Raw genomic sequence first — 17,597 nt, 5'->3', positions numbered from 1 at the left:
AAATGGAGCTTGATTCACCATATTTTAAAGTAATATGTTTAAAAATACAAAATCTTTTGTAATTGTTGAATTAATATGCTGTAATTGGTTTAATAAAAATGATGTTAATAATGAGCTTTTGTAAAATTGCAAGCGACGTCACAATTTGTCAAATAAATTTTTTTAAAATATTTGTGTAGGTTAAAAGATTCATTACATGTCTAAATTATTATGGACAAAATTTGGTTACATACTTTTTCACTCAATATCTTTTTATTAGATGTGAATTTTGACAAATCCACTATTAGATTACATTTTCTTTTTATATCCTTCATGTTTGCAAAATTTTCAAAAAATTAAAAATTAATAGCTATATCATCAATCAATTGTTTAAATTGCAAGTTTTTATAGTATAAAATTATGCATAAAAAATAAGTTTATGGATCATATAGTAAATAACATCTGATTTACACAAAATTTGACATGTGTGTTAAGAGCATAAGTAATATGCAGTTCTATAGTTAGATTTTCAAAATATGTAGCCATGCTAATTTGTTTTTAATGAAAGTTGTAACTTTAAGCTATTACTAAGTTTATAGCCAAATTTTGTTCAATTATTATTATTATTAATATTCAAATAAGGACAAGGGTGTTATTTAGATTTCCTAACAATATAGGGAGTTAAATAGTAAGTGCAAATTTGAAAAAGTATAGGGAGTAGAAAGAAAACGTGGGCAAGAGACAAAGGGTATCTGAAAAAAAAAAAAAAAAAAATCGTTTACCGTATACGACTAACGTTAGCGAGTCAGATAAAAAGTAAAAACACAACAGCAGCAGAAAGTAAACAAAACAACAACTGGGCCTCCTTCAATAAACTGTTGAACTACCGAGGTGTTTGAAATTTTTTGGCAGATTCCAGAGAAGTATATAAATACTAACCCAACCACACTTACTAGGGGTTCTTTCATTGTTTCATTCACTCAGACACACTCTCTCTCTCTCGTTCTCTACTATAAGCCAGGGAAGAGTCTGGAAAGAAACACTAAGGAGAGAGAGAGATATGGGTAGGCCAAGGTGTTTTCTGGACATAAGCATAGGAGGAGAGCTAGAAGGGAGGATAGTTGTGGAGCTTTACAACGATGTGGTGCCCAAAACTGTTGAGAACTTCAGAGCTCTCTGCACTGGTGAGAAAGGCATTGGTCCCAACACTGGTGTCCCACTTCATTACAAGGTCTTCTTTCTCTTTCTTTCTTCACACACAAACAATATATCCTTTTTTTTTTGGATGAACACGCAAACAATATATCTATGTGCATGATGTATGTGTGTATTAGGTATATAACCAACTGGGTATTCTTGATCATGGAAGAAAGTGAAGAAAATTCGTGTCCTTGATCATGGACTAAAAACTGATGCTTTAATGGGTTTTTGTTTGCTGGTGAATTTATTTAAGGCTATTTGTGACTATATGTATGTTTTTTATATTAAAAAAAAGTTATATACGTATGTGTTTCATATGAATGTTTATGTATGTGTTTTCTTTTTTGGTGTACATCTAATGTATGTAATTGGGTTTTCGGATTTACTCACGTGTGGTAGGTCATATATTAGTAATTCATTTTAGGAAATTTTTTATGAAAAAACGAAAAAATAATTCAGTCGTGATAATTTTTTTAATTTTTCATAAATTTTTTTTCAAAATGAATAATTAATGCGTGCCCGGCACACATTAACGGCACCTTTTTTCTTTGGTGAAGTAAATCTGTAAATGTATCTTTTTGATAAATTGGTACATGCACTTGGGCTAAACTGAGCTTTCTGGTTAGTGATGAAATGACGGGGTTGTCCTGTGTGATTGAGAAAGATGGTGATGGATGTTCTGGTTGGTAGCTGGTACCTTCACAATTGATTGAGAGGGTATTTGTGTCTGTACATCTTCGTGCTATATAGGAATGATGGAAAAGTCGGTATTTCTTTTGTCCTTGAAAAGACGCTGATGCCCTTGATAATAATTTAAGTACATTATTCTTAGCTTCTGTAGAAAGATGTAATTCGATTCTGCTTCTGTTTATGATGATTTCTCACAAATTTTAATGCACAAATGGACTCTTAATATCTGATGTCATTCTTGGTTTTGAATTATTATTAACTCTTTTTTAGATGGGGAAGAGCTTGTGTCTCCCGTGTTCAGTTCCAATGAACATGTTGGGATACGAACATGGACATGTTCAGTGAATTTGGACACTGGACACAAGCCGTGTACTTTTGGATGGAAGGTGTAAATTTTTGGAAATAATGGAACTTCCTTTCAACTATAGTACGTACCTGGGAAATTATTTTTTAACCTTTTCCAACTATAGTTTAGAGAAACAGGTCTTGGCCTTCCATAACACAAGCAATTATCAACATATGAGGAATGACTGACTGTTTGTCGCAATGTGCTGTGATTGCTCTAAAGCTTGAATTTGTGTGTAAAAATTGTGAAATAATGGATGTGATTGAATGAGGCCCTGGCAAGTAATAACTGAGTTTTAGGCTGGTTGTCTATAGCTTTTCACATTCCTGGTCTTAATATGCACTGGTGATATTCAATAAGTTTCATGCTTAATATGCACTAGTGATATTTAATATGGGCTAGACTTACAGTGTGTTTTGGATGGACTGTTGAACGGTGGAAAGGAATGGAGTTGTTTGGATTATTTAAAATTAGGCGGAATGTTTTGTTCCCCTCATTAACTGCGGGGAATTTGTTATGGACGTCCTTGAAAACATAAAATTTTCAATGAAATATCAAGAACTGTAGTAGTGAAATTATATATTTCTTTCAAAATTCCATTCCATCTTTATATACTCCTACATGCCTTAAAAAACTCATTCCTTTATAATTTATCCTTCCAAATCTTTCCATTTCCTTTATAAACTTCCAAACATATTGTTAGTTGTAGAGAGATGGGTTGGGTCATGGAAGGTATTAGGTATCATAAATTAACATCATGTCTAGCCAACGAGAAAAAAAAAATCAAGAAAAGAGTCCCCATTTTTCTAGTTTAGTTTCTTCTGGTTAAGAAGTGTGGGCAATATATCAGTTAATATGGGGAGTTAGAGCTTCTTATTGTTGACATTCACTAGAAAAATGACCTTATTATCTTTCCTTCCAAACTGCTTAATATATTTCTGTGGCTGGTTGTATTTGTCTTTGGAAGAGCTCAGTGATGCTTATCTTAATTGGTTTTCAATATATGAAAATTGTCATTTCAGGGAAGCCATTTTCATCGTGTTATTAAAAGCTTTATGATACAAGGTGGAGATATCTCTGCCGGTGATGGTTCTGGGGGAGAATCTATCTATGGCTTGAAGTTTGAAGATGAGAATTTTGAACTAAAGCATGAAAGGAAAGGAATGTTATCTATGGCTAACACTGGTCCTAACACAAACGGGTCTCAGTTTTTCATCACAACAACTCGCACTTCTCATCTGGATGGAAAACATGTTGTGTTTGGGAAGGTAGCTAAAGGAATGGGAGTGGTACGATCAATTGAGCATGTTACAGCTGATGATGGAGATTATCCTACTGCTCATGTTGTGATTGTGGATTGTGGAGAAATTCCTGAGGGGGAGGACGATGGAATATGTAATTTTTTCAAAGACGGTGATACTTATCCTGATTGGCCAGTTGACCTTGATGATAGTCCTAATGAGCTCTCCTGGTGGATGAATGCTGTTGATTCTGTTAAGTCTTTTGGCAATGAACATTACAAGGTAATGTTTATAATGGTTGCATTTCAAGTGCTAACGAGCCCTAGGCCCCTAGCTCAAATGACACTTCCTTCCCTCACAACCGTGGGTGGAGGGTAGTGTCATATGTTCCTGAAACCCTAGGTGCATGTGTAATTCACTAATCAAACAAAATTGCAGGTTAATGTTTTTTTAACCTGACATATACTTCAGAGAAATTTTTAGTTGAAATTTAAATCCTTAGGGTGGGAAAGAAATTTGGTGAAAGAAGTTTTTATTTGTGGTATTTACAACACATTAATAATTCCCATGTACAGAAACAAGACTTTAAGATGGCTCTTAAAAAGTATCGGAAGGCTTTACGCTATCTGGATGTGTGCTGGGAGAAAGAAGGGATTGATGAAGGTGAGCTATCACTTTTGTCGAATTGTTTATTTATGCCTTGATGATGTTGTGAAAATGTTATCAATTCTCCATGCCTCTGTTCTAATTTTATGCTTTATTTCTTGGGACTGCAGAGAAGAGTTCATGTTTGAGAAAGGCAAAGTCACAAGTCTTCACTAACAGCTCTGTAAGTCATTCCTTTTACCATTTGATTGTTTTTACAGATGATTGAGCTGCTTACTGTAAATTGAAATGAAAAGTAGACCCAAAATGAACAGTGGAAATATTTGTCAAAATAATAATATCTACCTATGCCTATTTAACCTGGGCCAATATTGTACATGGATTCCTGCTAATTTGTAGAAAATGATATTATAGCTTCTTCTTCTTTTTTTATTTTTATTTTTTATTATTTTTTTTAAGTAATAAAAATATATTAAAAAAGAAGAAGGGTGTCACCTGAGTATGCAGGAAGAATACATCAGGGACAAAAATAAATCAAGTGCATTAAGTACAAAAGTCCATGAAACCATGAACTGAAATATGATATTATAGCTAAGGACAAGCCTCTGCACTTTTCCTCTGTTCCTATACATTATTGAGATGTAGATAAAGAGCATTAAGAAGGGAGAGAATATTTTCAAGGATATGTAGAAAAAGACCAGCAAACTGCACACTGTTGGAGCTATTGATGGTTGTGTCTCAACCTTTTATTTCAAAAAATCATGTACAAAAAGTTATCAGAGAGTTGAACTCGATATAAGTTTCTGCTTTTTAATGATATGATATGAATCTGGGTGGGTTAGCATCTAGACGTACATGTGTATGATAATATAAATATTTTTATGTATGTCTATTAAACATTTAATCACTTATTATTTATCTCAAAAAAAAAAAAAAAAATCACTTATTATGCGGTAAATTTTTTAAAAGCCTTTTAACTTTTTCTTTAGATGATATATCTCTATGATCGATTTTGTTTATATATTTCCTGTAATCCTTTCTCTGTTAAAGTCCCTTATATTATGTGATTCTTCCTCTTTGTTTTCCATTTCAAAGCTGCTTTTGTCTACTTACCAGTTGATGCTGTGTGTTGCTCTAGGCTTGTAAGTTGAAGTTAGGGGATCTGAAAGGAGCATTGCTAGACACAGAATTTGCAATGCGTGATGGAGATAACAATGTGAAAGCTTTGTTCCGCCAGGGTCAGGTAGGTATCTTCCTTCAGTAAGGACTTGCATCATTAAAAGGACGGGCACTTTTAATTATATTTGGTCTGAGCCTGTCATGTATGTCTGTTCAGATGCTTATTCTATGCTTTTACCTCTGTAAATCCCAAGCTTAGCACCTTCCTTTTATGCCTTGTTTCCTCATTTGAAAGTTTTATTTTTGTTCATGAGTTTAAAAAATTTGTTCTTAAATGTGTCTTTTTATCATTTCTGTCTATAAGCATTTGAAATGCCTAACAATGCATCATTTTAGAAGTTGAAGTACTTGATTTGAGATATCTTCTGTCTGCTTGGCTGGCCACAATTTTTTTAGGATTGCCTAAGTTTTCCCTAATTACAGTTTTTACCCTCCATTCTTCCTGGATGATATCTCTTCACAAATATGTTGCATCTTTTTGTTATTCTTTTTATCATTTCTGTCTATAAGCATTTGAAATGCCTAAACAATGCATCATTTTAGAAGTAGAAGTACTTGATTTCAGATATCTTCTGTCTGCTTGGCTGGCCACAATTTTTTTAGGATTGCATAAGTTTTCCCTAATTTCATTTTTTACCCTCCGTTCTTCTTGGATGATATCTTCACAAATATGTTGCATCTTTTTATTATTCTAACTAATTGAATTGTCCTCCTGATCTATCAGGCATATATGGCACTTAATGACATTGATGCTGCTGTTGAAAGCTTCAAGAAGGCATTGGATTTGGAGCCAAATGATGGTTAGTGATATTTCAGAATTCATCATACTCTTTTATTTTTTGGTCGGACATCGTAATCTTAATGCTTGATGACTACTACTTTTAGAAGTTTGTCTCTAGATATTTAGTTAAGGGAGTGTTTGTTTTGAGGGGAAATAGGGTTGATGGAAAACTTTGGAAAGAAAATGGGTTTGTGTGTTGTTTGGTTGGGAAGAGGGAAAAGAAAACTTATAGGTGAGGCCCAGGCATTTTCCACCCGGGCCCACGCAAAACTTTTCTCTCCGAAATGGAGAGAAAAGAGGGATGAAAATGCCTGATGTGTAAAATACAAATCTACTCCAACCTTTTTTGCTCTCACCTACCTCCACTTAACCCAATAACTCTCATCAATCTTCATTCTTCTGCGCTTCTTCATTCTTCTGCGCTTCTTCATTCTAGACTCTTCACAGATTTTGTTGAATAGTACTTGCGTTGCCCACTACTTGTGTTGAATAGTACTACATATATTATATATATATATATTAGATTATATTATATATTTTTTGATGAAAAGATTATATTATATATAATAACAAAGAAAAATAATATAAATTTATATGTGTGATGTATTAATTTTTATATTATTTAATGAGTATAAATAAATTTATTTTTTACCTATTATGTAATAAGGGCATAAGAGTCAATTTATATATATTAAAATTTCTATCCTCTCACTTTTCTCTTCGACCAAACATAAGAGTTTTCTAGTCTCCCACTTTTCCACCCCTTCAACCAAAAACGCACAAGAGAAAACTAAATCTTTTCTATCCTCCCACTAATTTTCCATCCTCCCACTTTTTCATTTCTCCAACCAAATGGATCCTAAGTGCTTTATAGATCAGCACATATATTTTTTTGATTGTTTGTAAAATAAAATTTATACTGTTTTTGGTTTGAACATTCTGGATATTACATTTGAATATCTATGTGCATTTGATCCAAGTAAGTCTCAAACATAAAGTTGTGATTTGTGAAAGGGAGTATTATGTTTGGATTTTGTGAATATTTACTATTTGTTCAATATTTAAGGTAAATAAATAGTAAAATTACATATGTTTTCTTCTGAAAGCCTATTTGTAACTGTTGTTTTTCTCAGCTGGAATAAAGAAAGAGTTTGCTGCTGCTAAGAGGAAGGTTAGTACATTAAAATTAAAGCAAGCTATAATATGTCTGGATGGGGAATAACTTTTTTTTTTTTTTTTTTTTTTTTTTTCTGAATCATTGGAATGAGATTCTGAATGTTAAATAACTGTTGCAGATTTCTGATAGACGCGATCTGGAGAGGAAGGCATACGGCAAGATGTTCCAATAGCAGATTGGCATTCAATTGGTATGTTAAAAGCCTATTAGAATTATTCTTTTATTATTTGATGTTATGACTGGCAACAAGGATTTTTGTGACATAGGCTGCATGCAATTGAATGGATAAAAGCTTCATTTTTTCGTGTTAATTTTTAATTTCACATTTAGCTGGCCCTTCTTTAGGTGCTACTTGTATGTCTTTGTACTTCCTCCTAATGAACTTGATCCTTTCTTTTCAGGTTCTTCCAGGGAGCCAATGAAAATAACCAAATCTCTCACACCAATACAATTGTACAAAATTGAGGACTGAACCAATTCATAGATTTTTCTTGTCAGTATTGCAGCCATATTATAGAACAGGCCTGCACTGGTGAATTGTTCACTAAATGAAAATTTAACCTGAAGAGAGTTTTGTATGCATAAAACATTGGACAAAGTTTACAGGCTTGACTTGAGATGCTTTTTTGGGTGGTTCTGTTTGCCATATCAACTTTTCATGCAAACATATTTATCATTGGTTTTTTGGACCTTTGGTTCCTCCCCTCCTGTTTAATGTGTTTTTGCTGCTGCTGCTTTTCTCTTCTTATTAATGCTAAATTCCCAATCTGAAAAAAAGAAGAAAAAGACACGTCAAATGTGTTTTGGGGGTTGGATTCGTTGGCTGACAGTATGATGCACTAAAGGCCAAGTATTTTGGGAACATAGTAAGCAAAAAGATGATTCATAAATATAGTATATTGTTAAAAAATGTCTTTAAGGACACGAGTTAAGAGATTTTATAAATATTGTTTATTTTGATAATTCAATTGTTAATTGTTATAAGTAGGGAATGAGATATTTGAATCTTGATTTTTACAAAGAAAATCAAGTCATGCTATTGAATTATAAGGCTCTTGATGAATTTCAAATATTCAATTACAAATTGCAACTTACGCTTCTCAAAGTAAAAAAAATAAGGCATTAGTAAATTTTTTTTGGTTTGCACATAAAAATTCTAAAAATATATGTGCTTTTCTTCTAGTTGTTACAATTTAACTTTGTTTTGGGGATATGGAAAATTTTATTTAATGAAGTATTAAATACTCATTAATTTGTATCATTAGTGTACTAAGATAACAAAACCCGAAGTTTAGTACTACCTGGATTCTCAAAAAGACAAAAAAAAGTTGTATTACCATTCCAAAAGTCATTGCAACCTGGAAGAGCTTTTGGAGTATTTAAATCCTTCACAATTTCAATGGCTAAATGCATTTTGTTTTACACGTAAGACATGCCGGAAGAACATAGCAAAATTATGGGAAAAAATAAAGTTCTCATTCTATGAGGTGTTTACGAAATATTACATGTAAAAAGTATTTTAACTCATTAAAAAGTCATTTTATCTATTTTATATTACTAGTTTTAAAATACTCCTTACATCCTATCTTTTATTTTGGATACATCATATTAAAATATTCCTTCTGTTTCAACAAACTCAGTTAACCAATAATGAAACTTGATATTCATTGGAGGTTCATAAAATATTCTTTAGGGGCTCATTCAAATTCGTGTTGAAGAGATTGACAAGAATTTCTTTGTAAATAATATTTCATCTTGATCATTAGGGCAATAAGATGAGATCTTTCGTAACTCATGATTTGAAGGAAGATTTTTCAAGTTAACATGAGTTCTTTCAAATAATGAATCTTATGGTAAACATGATTTCCTTATAAAAAATTTATCCATAGTACAACAAGATTATAAATGATAAAGTTCATTGGATATATTTTTTCTTAGTATAATGAAGATTAGTGTTGCTAAAATTAAATCATGGAAATCATCTATTATCTTGTACTATGATAAAGTTATTAATTATTGTTGTTAAGCGAACTTTAATTATTATTGTTTAGAATGTTTTAATTTATTATTTATTAGTTTTTGTCTTTAGTATTTTCAATTCTTTTATTGAACAATTGAACTCAACTTTGACAACTTATTGGTCTTTGTAATCCATTAAGAAGAATCCTTGTTGTGCCGTTTGCATTGTTCTAGTAAGAACACATCACAATAATACAATCATTAAATAAACAAAAAAAATTTGTCTTCACTCTTCAATGTCTCATGCTTCACTTCCACTATCTCATACTTTATTGTCTTTTAGTGTTTATACTATACTGCCCACTAATCTTCTTTTTCTGACTTTTAGTATATAGTAATGATTTCTCCTGCCTTTGTGGTTTTTGTTTTTGTTTTTGTTTTGTTTTTTTTTTTTTTTCCAGCACCTCTTGCACTATTTACGGGACATGAACAGTAACCCACGCGTGAACAATAACTTTATTATTATTATTATTTTTTATTTTCAGTTTTCAGTAAATTAAGTAGTATTTAAACAGATCCTTAGTGTTTACATTTTACTACCCACTTAAATTTTTTTTTTTTTTTTTAGCTAAAGGTTTTGTAACTGAATTGACATGTTCCCATGTACGAAGTGTTTGGAGATCTAGTGGGAAAATGATTCGAGCTATGAGATTAGTAGCATGTGTAGGGACACGATTCTCAAATGGCCCAACAATGACGTTGGGCTCGCGCGTGATGGATCCCTCACAATAAAATTTGTAGAGAGTGGGCTTGAAAGGCTAGCGTTTGGTCACAGGGCGTTGGTCCACACCGGATTTTAGGGAACTCATATAAGAAAAGGGTTCAGCCTGGATATCCAAGCCCCACAGTTTTGTAACTTGAGGGGTTGGGCTCCTCGGATCAGGTCCGAGGAGCACTAATGTTTTTCTCCGGTTACCCGGCGATGGGTTTTCCGTGGTGGTGTACATATATTGTCCGGGCCTTCTCATCCCTGGAGTTTTTTCCAGGAAGTGAGATGGGATCCTCCTCCCTTTCTTTGTTACCTTACGTTCTCTTTTATACTAGCCTACGTTCGTTGTCCTTCGTCCACGTGTAGGGTCGACTTTTTCAGGACAGATATTTGTCCCGTCAGTCTAATCCCGAAATGGTTGGAGATGGTCAATAAAGCCTAAGAATCCGGCTCTGTCAGGTGCAATGTCATATCAATGAAGGGTATTAAGGACTATTTCCCCGAGATATTTTCTGATATTTTAAGTTTGCTTGTGTGCCACTTTTATCAATGAGACTTTGGGTCTGCCGAGGACTAAGCTGTCCTCGGCTGTATCTTCGGGCCACTTTGGGCTTACTATTTTTGAGCCTGGGCCCTGGCCTCCTTCAGTTTGGGGCCTGTGGACTCCCCATAAACGAGCGGGCCGAGCCCACAAACTATTGTGCCCCACAGCATGTTATAATTATCTCTAGAAAAAAACTTTTTTTTTTTCCTGAGATTCATGATCAGCAAAGTACTAATTTTTATTGTTGGGATTTCTTTTTTTTATAAGATTTTAGATCAAATTGGTTTGTTGTTAGATTTTTTCTTTCTGTTTAAAAAGGCCAGGACAAAGTATGGTGTTAAATTGATTTATTATTAGGCTTCTTTCAGGGTTCAAAATTTTATTTTAGAATGGTAAAAAAAAAACTTTAAAAGTATATGTAAAAAAGAAAAAAAGAAAAATAGTCCCTTAGAACACAATGAGTCCCACCAACAAACCCAGCATCACTCAACAACACAACCCAGCACTGCCAAGCAACAACCAATCACAAACCCAGCATTGTCACTCAAACCCGTCAACCACTGCAACTTAAGACTTAAAACTCACTCTAGTAGAGCCAACAACCTATGACTCGCAGCAACCCCAGAACCACCACCACTCACAATCTTGACTAAGGTAGGGGAAATCAGGGAATATACTCCGTTTGTGGTCACCAATCTATAACCGCAACCACAACCACAATCCCAACCCACTGCAATCCAATTGTTGAGACACAACAACCACCACCACATTGAGAGAGAATAAAAAGGAGAGAGGGAGAGAGTTCGGTCAGAGAAAGAGACAATGAGAGAATAAAAAGAATTTACAACATTCTACCGTGGACATTTATTTTTATATGTTACTGTAGCAAAATATAAAAAATCTCAATCATGTTGCATTAAAAGACTTATTTAATGTTCAGTGAAATGCAAAATAGATAGCACCGGAGGTGAATGCTCTAACTCAGAGGTCATTAGGATACACATCATAACAGCCACTCATAAACAGCAAAGACAAAAGGGTTAACAAAATTGATGGCCAAATAATATTGAGGCTATGTGAGGAACATCAGTGTTTTAAACCATGGATTACAAGTTGTAGTCATCAAGCCCCAGATCCCTCAGTGCATCAGTTGCAGCATCTTTACAACTTTGGTGGCTTTGCTTGGCTTTCCTTATGTATTTCTCAACACCATTACCAAGCAGAAGAGTTCTGTCCAATGAAAAGTTTAGTTTTACAGATTATGCTTTTATCAAAGTCAAAATCCACTAGTTCTAGCAGAATGTAGAGCTCCATCGAGACCAAGGAAAGGAATGGAAAAAAGATAAAATAATTAGAAATACTTGCCTGTTTTCTGGGCTCCTAGCTACAAGATTCCGGATCATGAGACAGGAGTTTTTTTGCATTTGTTGAGCTGCCGGGAACTTCTCCATGGCTTGGATAGCGAGGTCCCCAGCTCCAGCTTCAATGGCACGAGTTGCATTTTCTGGTGATCTCAAGGAAAGTACAGTAATAATAGACATTACCTGTACATGATGAACATTGCTAGTTAATAAAACAAGCACTTCAAATGCATGTATGTAACAAAAATGAATGTTTAATCAGACCAGTGAACACAGTTAATAGGATATCGTAACAACTGATGTCCATAAGCATCAAATCCTAAATATTTTTGGGTACATTTTTTTTAATGAATGTTTTGGGTACAACCTTTCCAAGCATTATGTTTAAAAGGATGAAGCAGTCATAGGTATTCTGCTGTTAAAAGAAAAACATTTTGACACAGTGGTGTTGCTTGAACCATGTGATTACTGGTACGTAATTGGCCTGTTGAATAATACCAGGCCTAACATGCATTAGAAAACATGGGATGCGACTAACGCAGAAAGCTTTTAGGAAGGCACAACTAACATCCAATCAGACCTTACACGAACTGGAAGTCACCATTTTGAGGACTACAAATTGATTACAGGTACCATAACTATGCAGTCATTGGGACAAGACAAGAGTTGCAGCTTCTTTACCTCTTGTAAGACAGAAGGATCATCAGAAAATCTTGCAGAGAGTTTGATTAGCCTATCCATACCCCGCTTCTCAACAATGGCAGTCTTGTTTGAGTCACTTCCTGCCAACTAATCACATAGGACGCATAAAGGGGTGCAAAAATGCATCAACAAGCAGCAATATGCTAGTAATAGTCAAAGCAATAAAGATGTTAACTTGCTAATCTAGAATAGAGGATTCTTTTCCTTTTGGTTTCCATTAAAGGCCAATTGGGCCTCTGGGTTACATACGGTGAAATGGTCCTCCACCATAAGGCACACTAACCACATAGAAGGTGAGAATTATTCCATGACTCTTCACCAATTAAGTTTGCAGAAACCATCATGATTGAATACTTAAAGTTGAAACCAGAAACATTCCACCAAATTTGCCATGAAAATTTGGTCTTGACATTATGCTTGCAATAAAGAAAATGAAAACTACAACTCTTGTAGAAGTTGGTTCTGACTTCATACCTTGGATAGCAAAGAACAGCAAGCTCTAGCAACAACCTTGTTGCCTTGTTCACCACTGTCATCAATGCATTGGAGAACTGCATCAATACCGCCACTTTCAGCAATGGATTTACATATCTCATCCTGTACTAAGAAAATATCAAGAGTAAAAAAAAAAACCAATAAGCCAATACTATATTGTACAGATATTTAGTTGTCTAATCAGTGTTAGTTAGTTGCCAAACAGGACGTAATTAATGATAAGTGAGACATGGTTGTTGCTAAATCATTCACCAATTTTACAATTTATCATAAGAAAAATCGACTGACAAAGAAACCTTCCCAGAAAGAACTCTCATCTCTCAGTATCGTTTTCTTGCTTGCAAGTAAAAATCTAGTACACTGTGAGTTAATTAAAGCCATGAAAATATTATAATAAGGTTACATTTTTTAGGTTTTCTGATGATAAAGGCAACTCATGCACTGTTATAAGGATTAAACCTGTGATCTAACTTTCCACCCATTGTTATGTGGAGAGGATATGCTTTTTATTTCAAAGACCATTGGCTAAAGCGACATCAAGTTAACTTTGGCATCTTGTCAGATTTGGGTAAACTCACATTGACAGCAATGGCCTTCAAAGCAATGCTTGCAGAAACTAGACCAGGTGAGCTAAGCCCTGCATGTAGTGAGTCCACTAGAGCTCTTGCAATTCCAATTTTTGCAAACCTTCGTGCATAACCATAAACCTGACATTTGCATACATCATAGAGTTTCTTTTAGGAACACTTACACTTCAGTTCGATATGCTTTTTTATAAATCCTTTACTTACTTGAGAAGCCACAACACGATTATCATCAGGTGTCAACAGAATACGTATGGCATCATATAAGCTTTGGATGCTGCCTTTACTCAGCCCACTTGGATCACTCAGTATTTGCATAATAAGCTCACCAATTTTCAACTCCATGAATGACTCTTTGAGGACCTCATTACCAGTTGAAGCCGCAGCAACAACAGAGAAACCATTGTTCAAGATGTCTACATTTTGACAGTTATCATTCAGGATACACACCACAGTTGTTGGTCCACCACTAGTCCGAAATATTTCTGTACTTTGAAGATCTGCACATCACAAAGATAAACGCATAAGAAAGACTGCAGTTTAGCAAACCACATATTCTTCTCCTTAAAGTCAACATTTCAGAAAAGCTAATCTCACTTCTTAGTGTACTGATACCTGACCCACTGGCTAATGCATACTTCGTTCACACCACGATATAAAGCTTTGTATATGTTATCCGAGTAAAACTTTCAAACCAAGAGTATTCAATCCGATCATGCCACAAGCTATAAAATTGGTGTAAATCGAAAATCATGATCCCACGTCTTGTAGATAATCTATATGTTAAGTACAACTATTTCTGCACTCACTAACCTAATAAAAACATAACCTCAAACAATTATTTCTGCACTCACTTGTATTTGAACATTCTTTTCTGTTCTGACATTTCACATTTTATCTTGCTTTTCTTTTCTTACCTTCTACCTTTCTTAATTTTAAAAATCTCAAGACTCCAAACCCATCTGAATCACCAAAAACCAAAATGAAGGTATCATACATTTCAAGAAAATGAACAAAAAAGACAAAGCATACCCACCAAACATTACCATTTAGCCATCTTATAACCTTATCTGTGCATACCAACTCCTCCAAAAAACATTAGCAATTTTCCAACATCACCTCCAACATTTGACTAATCACAGCAAAAGCTTATTACATACACAACCAAAGCAACAATAAGAACATTACTACATTAGTTATAAACAATCAATTAAACAAACTGCATTAACTATTAACTGTTATACCATGAAGAAGTGATGCCAATGCCTTCAAAGCCGAAGCCAGAACCCGCTCCCACCCGCTTCGAATCTTTGAACAAACCAATTCCACGCCCCCATTCTTAGTTGCTATCGCCGCATTCCCTGATCCTTCAACGCCACACAGCTCCGCGAGCTTGTCAAGCAATTCCACCATTTCATCCAAATCTTTCTGCCCAATTTGCTTCAGCCTATCCAAACACTGAATCACAGGGTTAGCCTTCACTCCACCACCCTCTCCTGGAACGCACGTGACAATCCCTGCAACCAACCAACATACATTCATAAAAATTACAAAATTAGATTTCGATTTTTTTTCATTCCCATTTTGTTTTTCCTTGCATATTTTCTTGGGAACCAAACAGACCAGTCAGATCGACGCCTTGGAGAGTTAAGGTTTGGATAGCGTCTTGGAGAGCCTCAGTGGGGTCCATGTCGAGATCTTCTATGTTTTCCTTCACCAGATCGTCGAATGCCTCCTGAGAGATCGTACGGCCTGCCTTCGTCGCCGGAGGCTTCGGTGGGCCCATTTGATCTTCGCCGGAGTTTCGATGAGAGATGAGAGTGTGGAACAGTGGAAGAGAAGTGGGTAGAGTTTCCTGGTTTTTTCAATTTGAAATGTGAGATGCCAAAACACAGAGAGAGAAAGAGTGATAACGATAATAGAGCTGAAACTCAAAACGACTTGTAGTACTGTCTCCCAAGTCCCACTAGTAGTCGGCTTTAAAAATTTCGGTCTATTTTAATATAATAATTTATTTTAATAGATAAAATATAATTTTGGTTTATAAAATTTACTAAATATTTGGTTTTTATCTTTATATTTTTTTTTCGTCTTTAAACTATTGCAAAGTTCATATTTCATTCTTAAATTATGAAAATATTTTATTTTTTTGTCTTTAAACTATTGAAAAACACTCTTTCCAAAGTTTAGGGATAAAAAAAAGAAATTTTTAAAATTTATGTATAAAAAACAAAATTTTAATGAAGTTTGGGGACTAAAATAATATTTTACCCAATCTTTCTTCTTCTTCTTCTTCTTCAATTTTTTTTTTTTTTTTCTATTTTACATAACCAATCTACAAGAACACCTACATCAGATTATCTATTTTATACTACATTTCATTAAAATATTATTTCTTTATCAATTTTTTATTACTCTCTCAAATAGTCTCTTTATATATGTTTGTGTATATGACTAAAGAAGTATATTTTCATGTGAGTAGTAACTGTGTAGCTCATCTTATTTTATACAAGATCTTATTTTATACAAGTTTACATGGATTGATGTCAATGATTTTTGGAGTTGAATGTGCAAAATTTACCTCTTATGTTGTTATACATTAATTGATGTGAGTGTTCTAATACTAATAAATAGGTGTCAAAATATAATTCTTTTAGATGTGAAAGCAAAAAATATTGTTAAATTTATTGTCTATTAATTTGAATATGGATTTTCAGGTAACTTAAAAAAATCACCACTTTTTTATAAAAAAAAAATTATAATTCAATAGTTGGGGTTGGAGGAATATGAATTTGAACCTAAGATATCTTTGTCGAAAATATTAGGAGATGCTAATTGAGTTACAAGACTATTGGCAAAGTCACATTATTTGGTAATTGTTGATGCCAATTTTTGACAAAAGGCCCAACAACTGAAGAAGTTCAACAATAAAGAAGATGAGAAGAAAATGAGGGGCAAAATGATAAAGAAATGAGGAAACAATCCCATTGGGTTGGAGTGGCAGGATTGATAGCCAACAGGTCCATGAAAATAATAAAAGGTAAAGAAGAAATAAACGGGGCCGAGGATGCCCAAGGAATGAAGTAGTAAGCCCATGAGAATAATAAGAGGTAAAGAAGAAGTAAATGGGTTGGGATAGCTATGGGTGCAAGGGAAAAGAAGGGTTGGAGTCGCTACCTAGTTATATGGTCTAGGAATCATGAATATAGCGTCCTTTCGAGGAAAGACCTTTGGTCTTACTACTAGAGTATGGGTTCGGAGTTTAGGTACGCTCTTGGGAAGGTGTTAGACACCCAAGATTGCCCATCATTGTGTCTTATGTCCTAATCTTATTAAAAACATGTTCAACACTTGCATCTATACTCACGCACGCACACACTAGCATGTATCTAAGCATACAATCATGACATCATTCATCCCAAAACACATATCCATCCTTAAAGCAATAGAGAGCCAAACCTAAACACAAATAAGAAACCCTAGCATACATCTAACATTTGAACACCCTATCATACATCTCAAGGAAAAATAGCAAACAAAGCACGACAGCAAGCATATCATATCATGAATCAAAATAAGGCATCAACTTCATACACATATATCAAGGGAGGATTAAATAATCAACATGAATTTTTATGTGAATGCATGACTTACTTTACTTACCTCGCAGCACCTCAGCACCTATGACATCATAAATGGGCATGTGAATGCATGTTCATGGCATCGAAGCAAGAAACAAGCATAAAAACCCTAATCTAAACATGTGATAACAAACAAACACAAAATACCTAATTAACATAGAAACAGAGCAAAAACCAAACAAAATAGAAAAACGTAAATCTAGCAACCTAACATGCTAAAAAACATAAAAAAAGCCTAAAACTAATCTAAACAAACATAAACAAAACCAAGAAACAAATTAAAGAAAATATTAGAGGTAGAAAAAGGAAAAAGAAAAGTTCAAAAAAATACCTTAAAACAAAA

At 34.1% G+C, this 17,597-nt stretch overlaps 2 protein-coding genes across 2 annotated transcripts; one reads left to right on the top strand and one right to left on the bottom strand.

Annotated features, from left to right (window-relative positions):
• The first annotated feature begins 870 nt into the window (after nucleotides 1–870).
• LOC126706016 (peptidyl-prolyl cis-trans isomerase CYP40) lies at nucleotides 871–7,907 on the top strand. The gene is made up of 9 exons (XM_050405276.1): nucleotides 871–1,210; nucleotides 3,238–3,738; nucleotides 4,032–4,119; nucleotides 4,233–4,285; nucleotides 5,201–5,305; nucleotides 5,966–6,041; nucleotides 7,156–7,193; nucleotides 7,318–7,389; nucleotides 7,601–7,907. Exons 1-8 carry the CDS (start codon nucleotides 1,040–1,042, stop codon nucleotides 7,369–7,371), a joined length of 1,086 nt encoding a protein of 361 aa, XP_050261233.1. The 5' UTR covers nucleotides 871–1,039; the 3' UTR covers nucleotides 7,372–7,389; nucleotides 7,601–7,907.
• A 3,457-nt stretch (nucleotides 7,908–11,364) lies between these two features.
• Nucleotides 11,365–15,556, bottom strand: LOC126706139 (uncharacterized). The gene is made up of 8 exons (XM_050405439.1): nucleotides 15,237–15,556; nucleotides 14,858–15,130; nucleotides 13,821–14,113; nucleotides 13,608–13,736; nucleotides 13,009–13,131; nucleotides 12,514–12,621; nucleotides 11,837–12,015; nucleotides 11,365–11,701 (listed from the first exon to the last, which is right to left on the bottom strand). Exons 1-8 carry the CDS (start codon nucleotides 15,397–15,399, stop codon nucleotides 11,578–11,580), a joined length of 1,392 nt encoding a protein of 463 aa, XP_050261396.1. The 5' UTR covers nucleotides 15,400–15,556; the 3' UTR covers nucleotides 11,365–11,577.
• Between the last annotated feature and the right edge of the window lie 2,041 nt (nucleotides 15,557–17,597).

This window comes from Quercus robur, chromosome 11 (genome assembly GCF_932294415.1).
Source record: "Quercus robur chromosome 11, dhQueRobu3.1, whole genome shotgun sequence".
NCBI lineage: Eukaryota > Viridiplantae > Streptophyta > Magnoliopsida > Fagales > Fagaceae > Quercus > Quercus robur.
This window is presented reverse-complemented; position numbering and strand designations above follow the sequence as displayed.

Coding starts and splice junctions, on each gene's coding strand:
- LOC126706139 (XM_050405439.1), bottom strand. CDS start 15,399: ATGGGCCCACCGAAGCCTCCGGCGACGAAGGCAGGCCGTACGATCTCT. Junction 14,114..14,857: donor ATTGGCATCACTTCTTCATG/GTATAACAGTTA, acceptor TGTGATGTGCAG/ATCTTCAAAGTACAGAAATA. Junction 13,737..13,820: donor ATCGTGTTGTGGCTTCTCAA/GTAAGTAAAGGA, acceptor TGCAAATGTCAG/GTTTATGGTTATGCACGAAG.
- LOC126706016 (XM_050405276.1), top strand. CDS start 1,040: ATGGGTAGGCCAAGGTGTTTTCTGGACATAAGCATAGGAGGAGAGCTA. Junction 4,286..5,200: donor AAGTCTTCACTAACAGCTCT/GTAAGTCATTCC, acceptor GTGTTGCTCTAG/GCTTGTAAGTTGAAGTTAGG. Junction 5,306..5,965: donor CTTTGTTCCGCCAGGGTCAG/GTAGGTATCTTC, acceptor CTGATCTATCAG/GCATATATGGCACTTAATGA.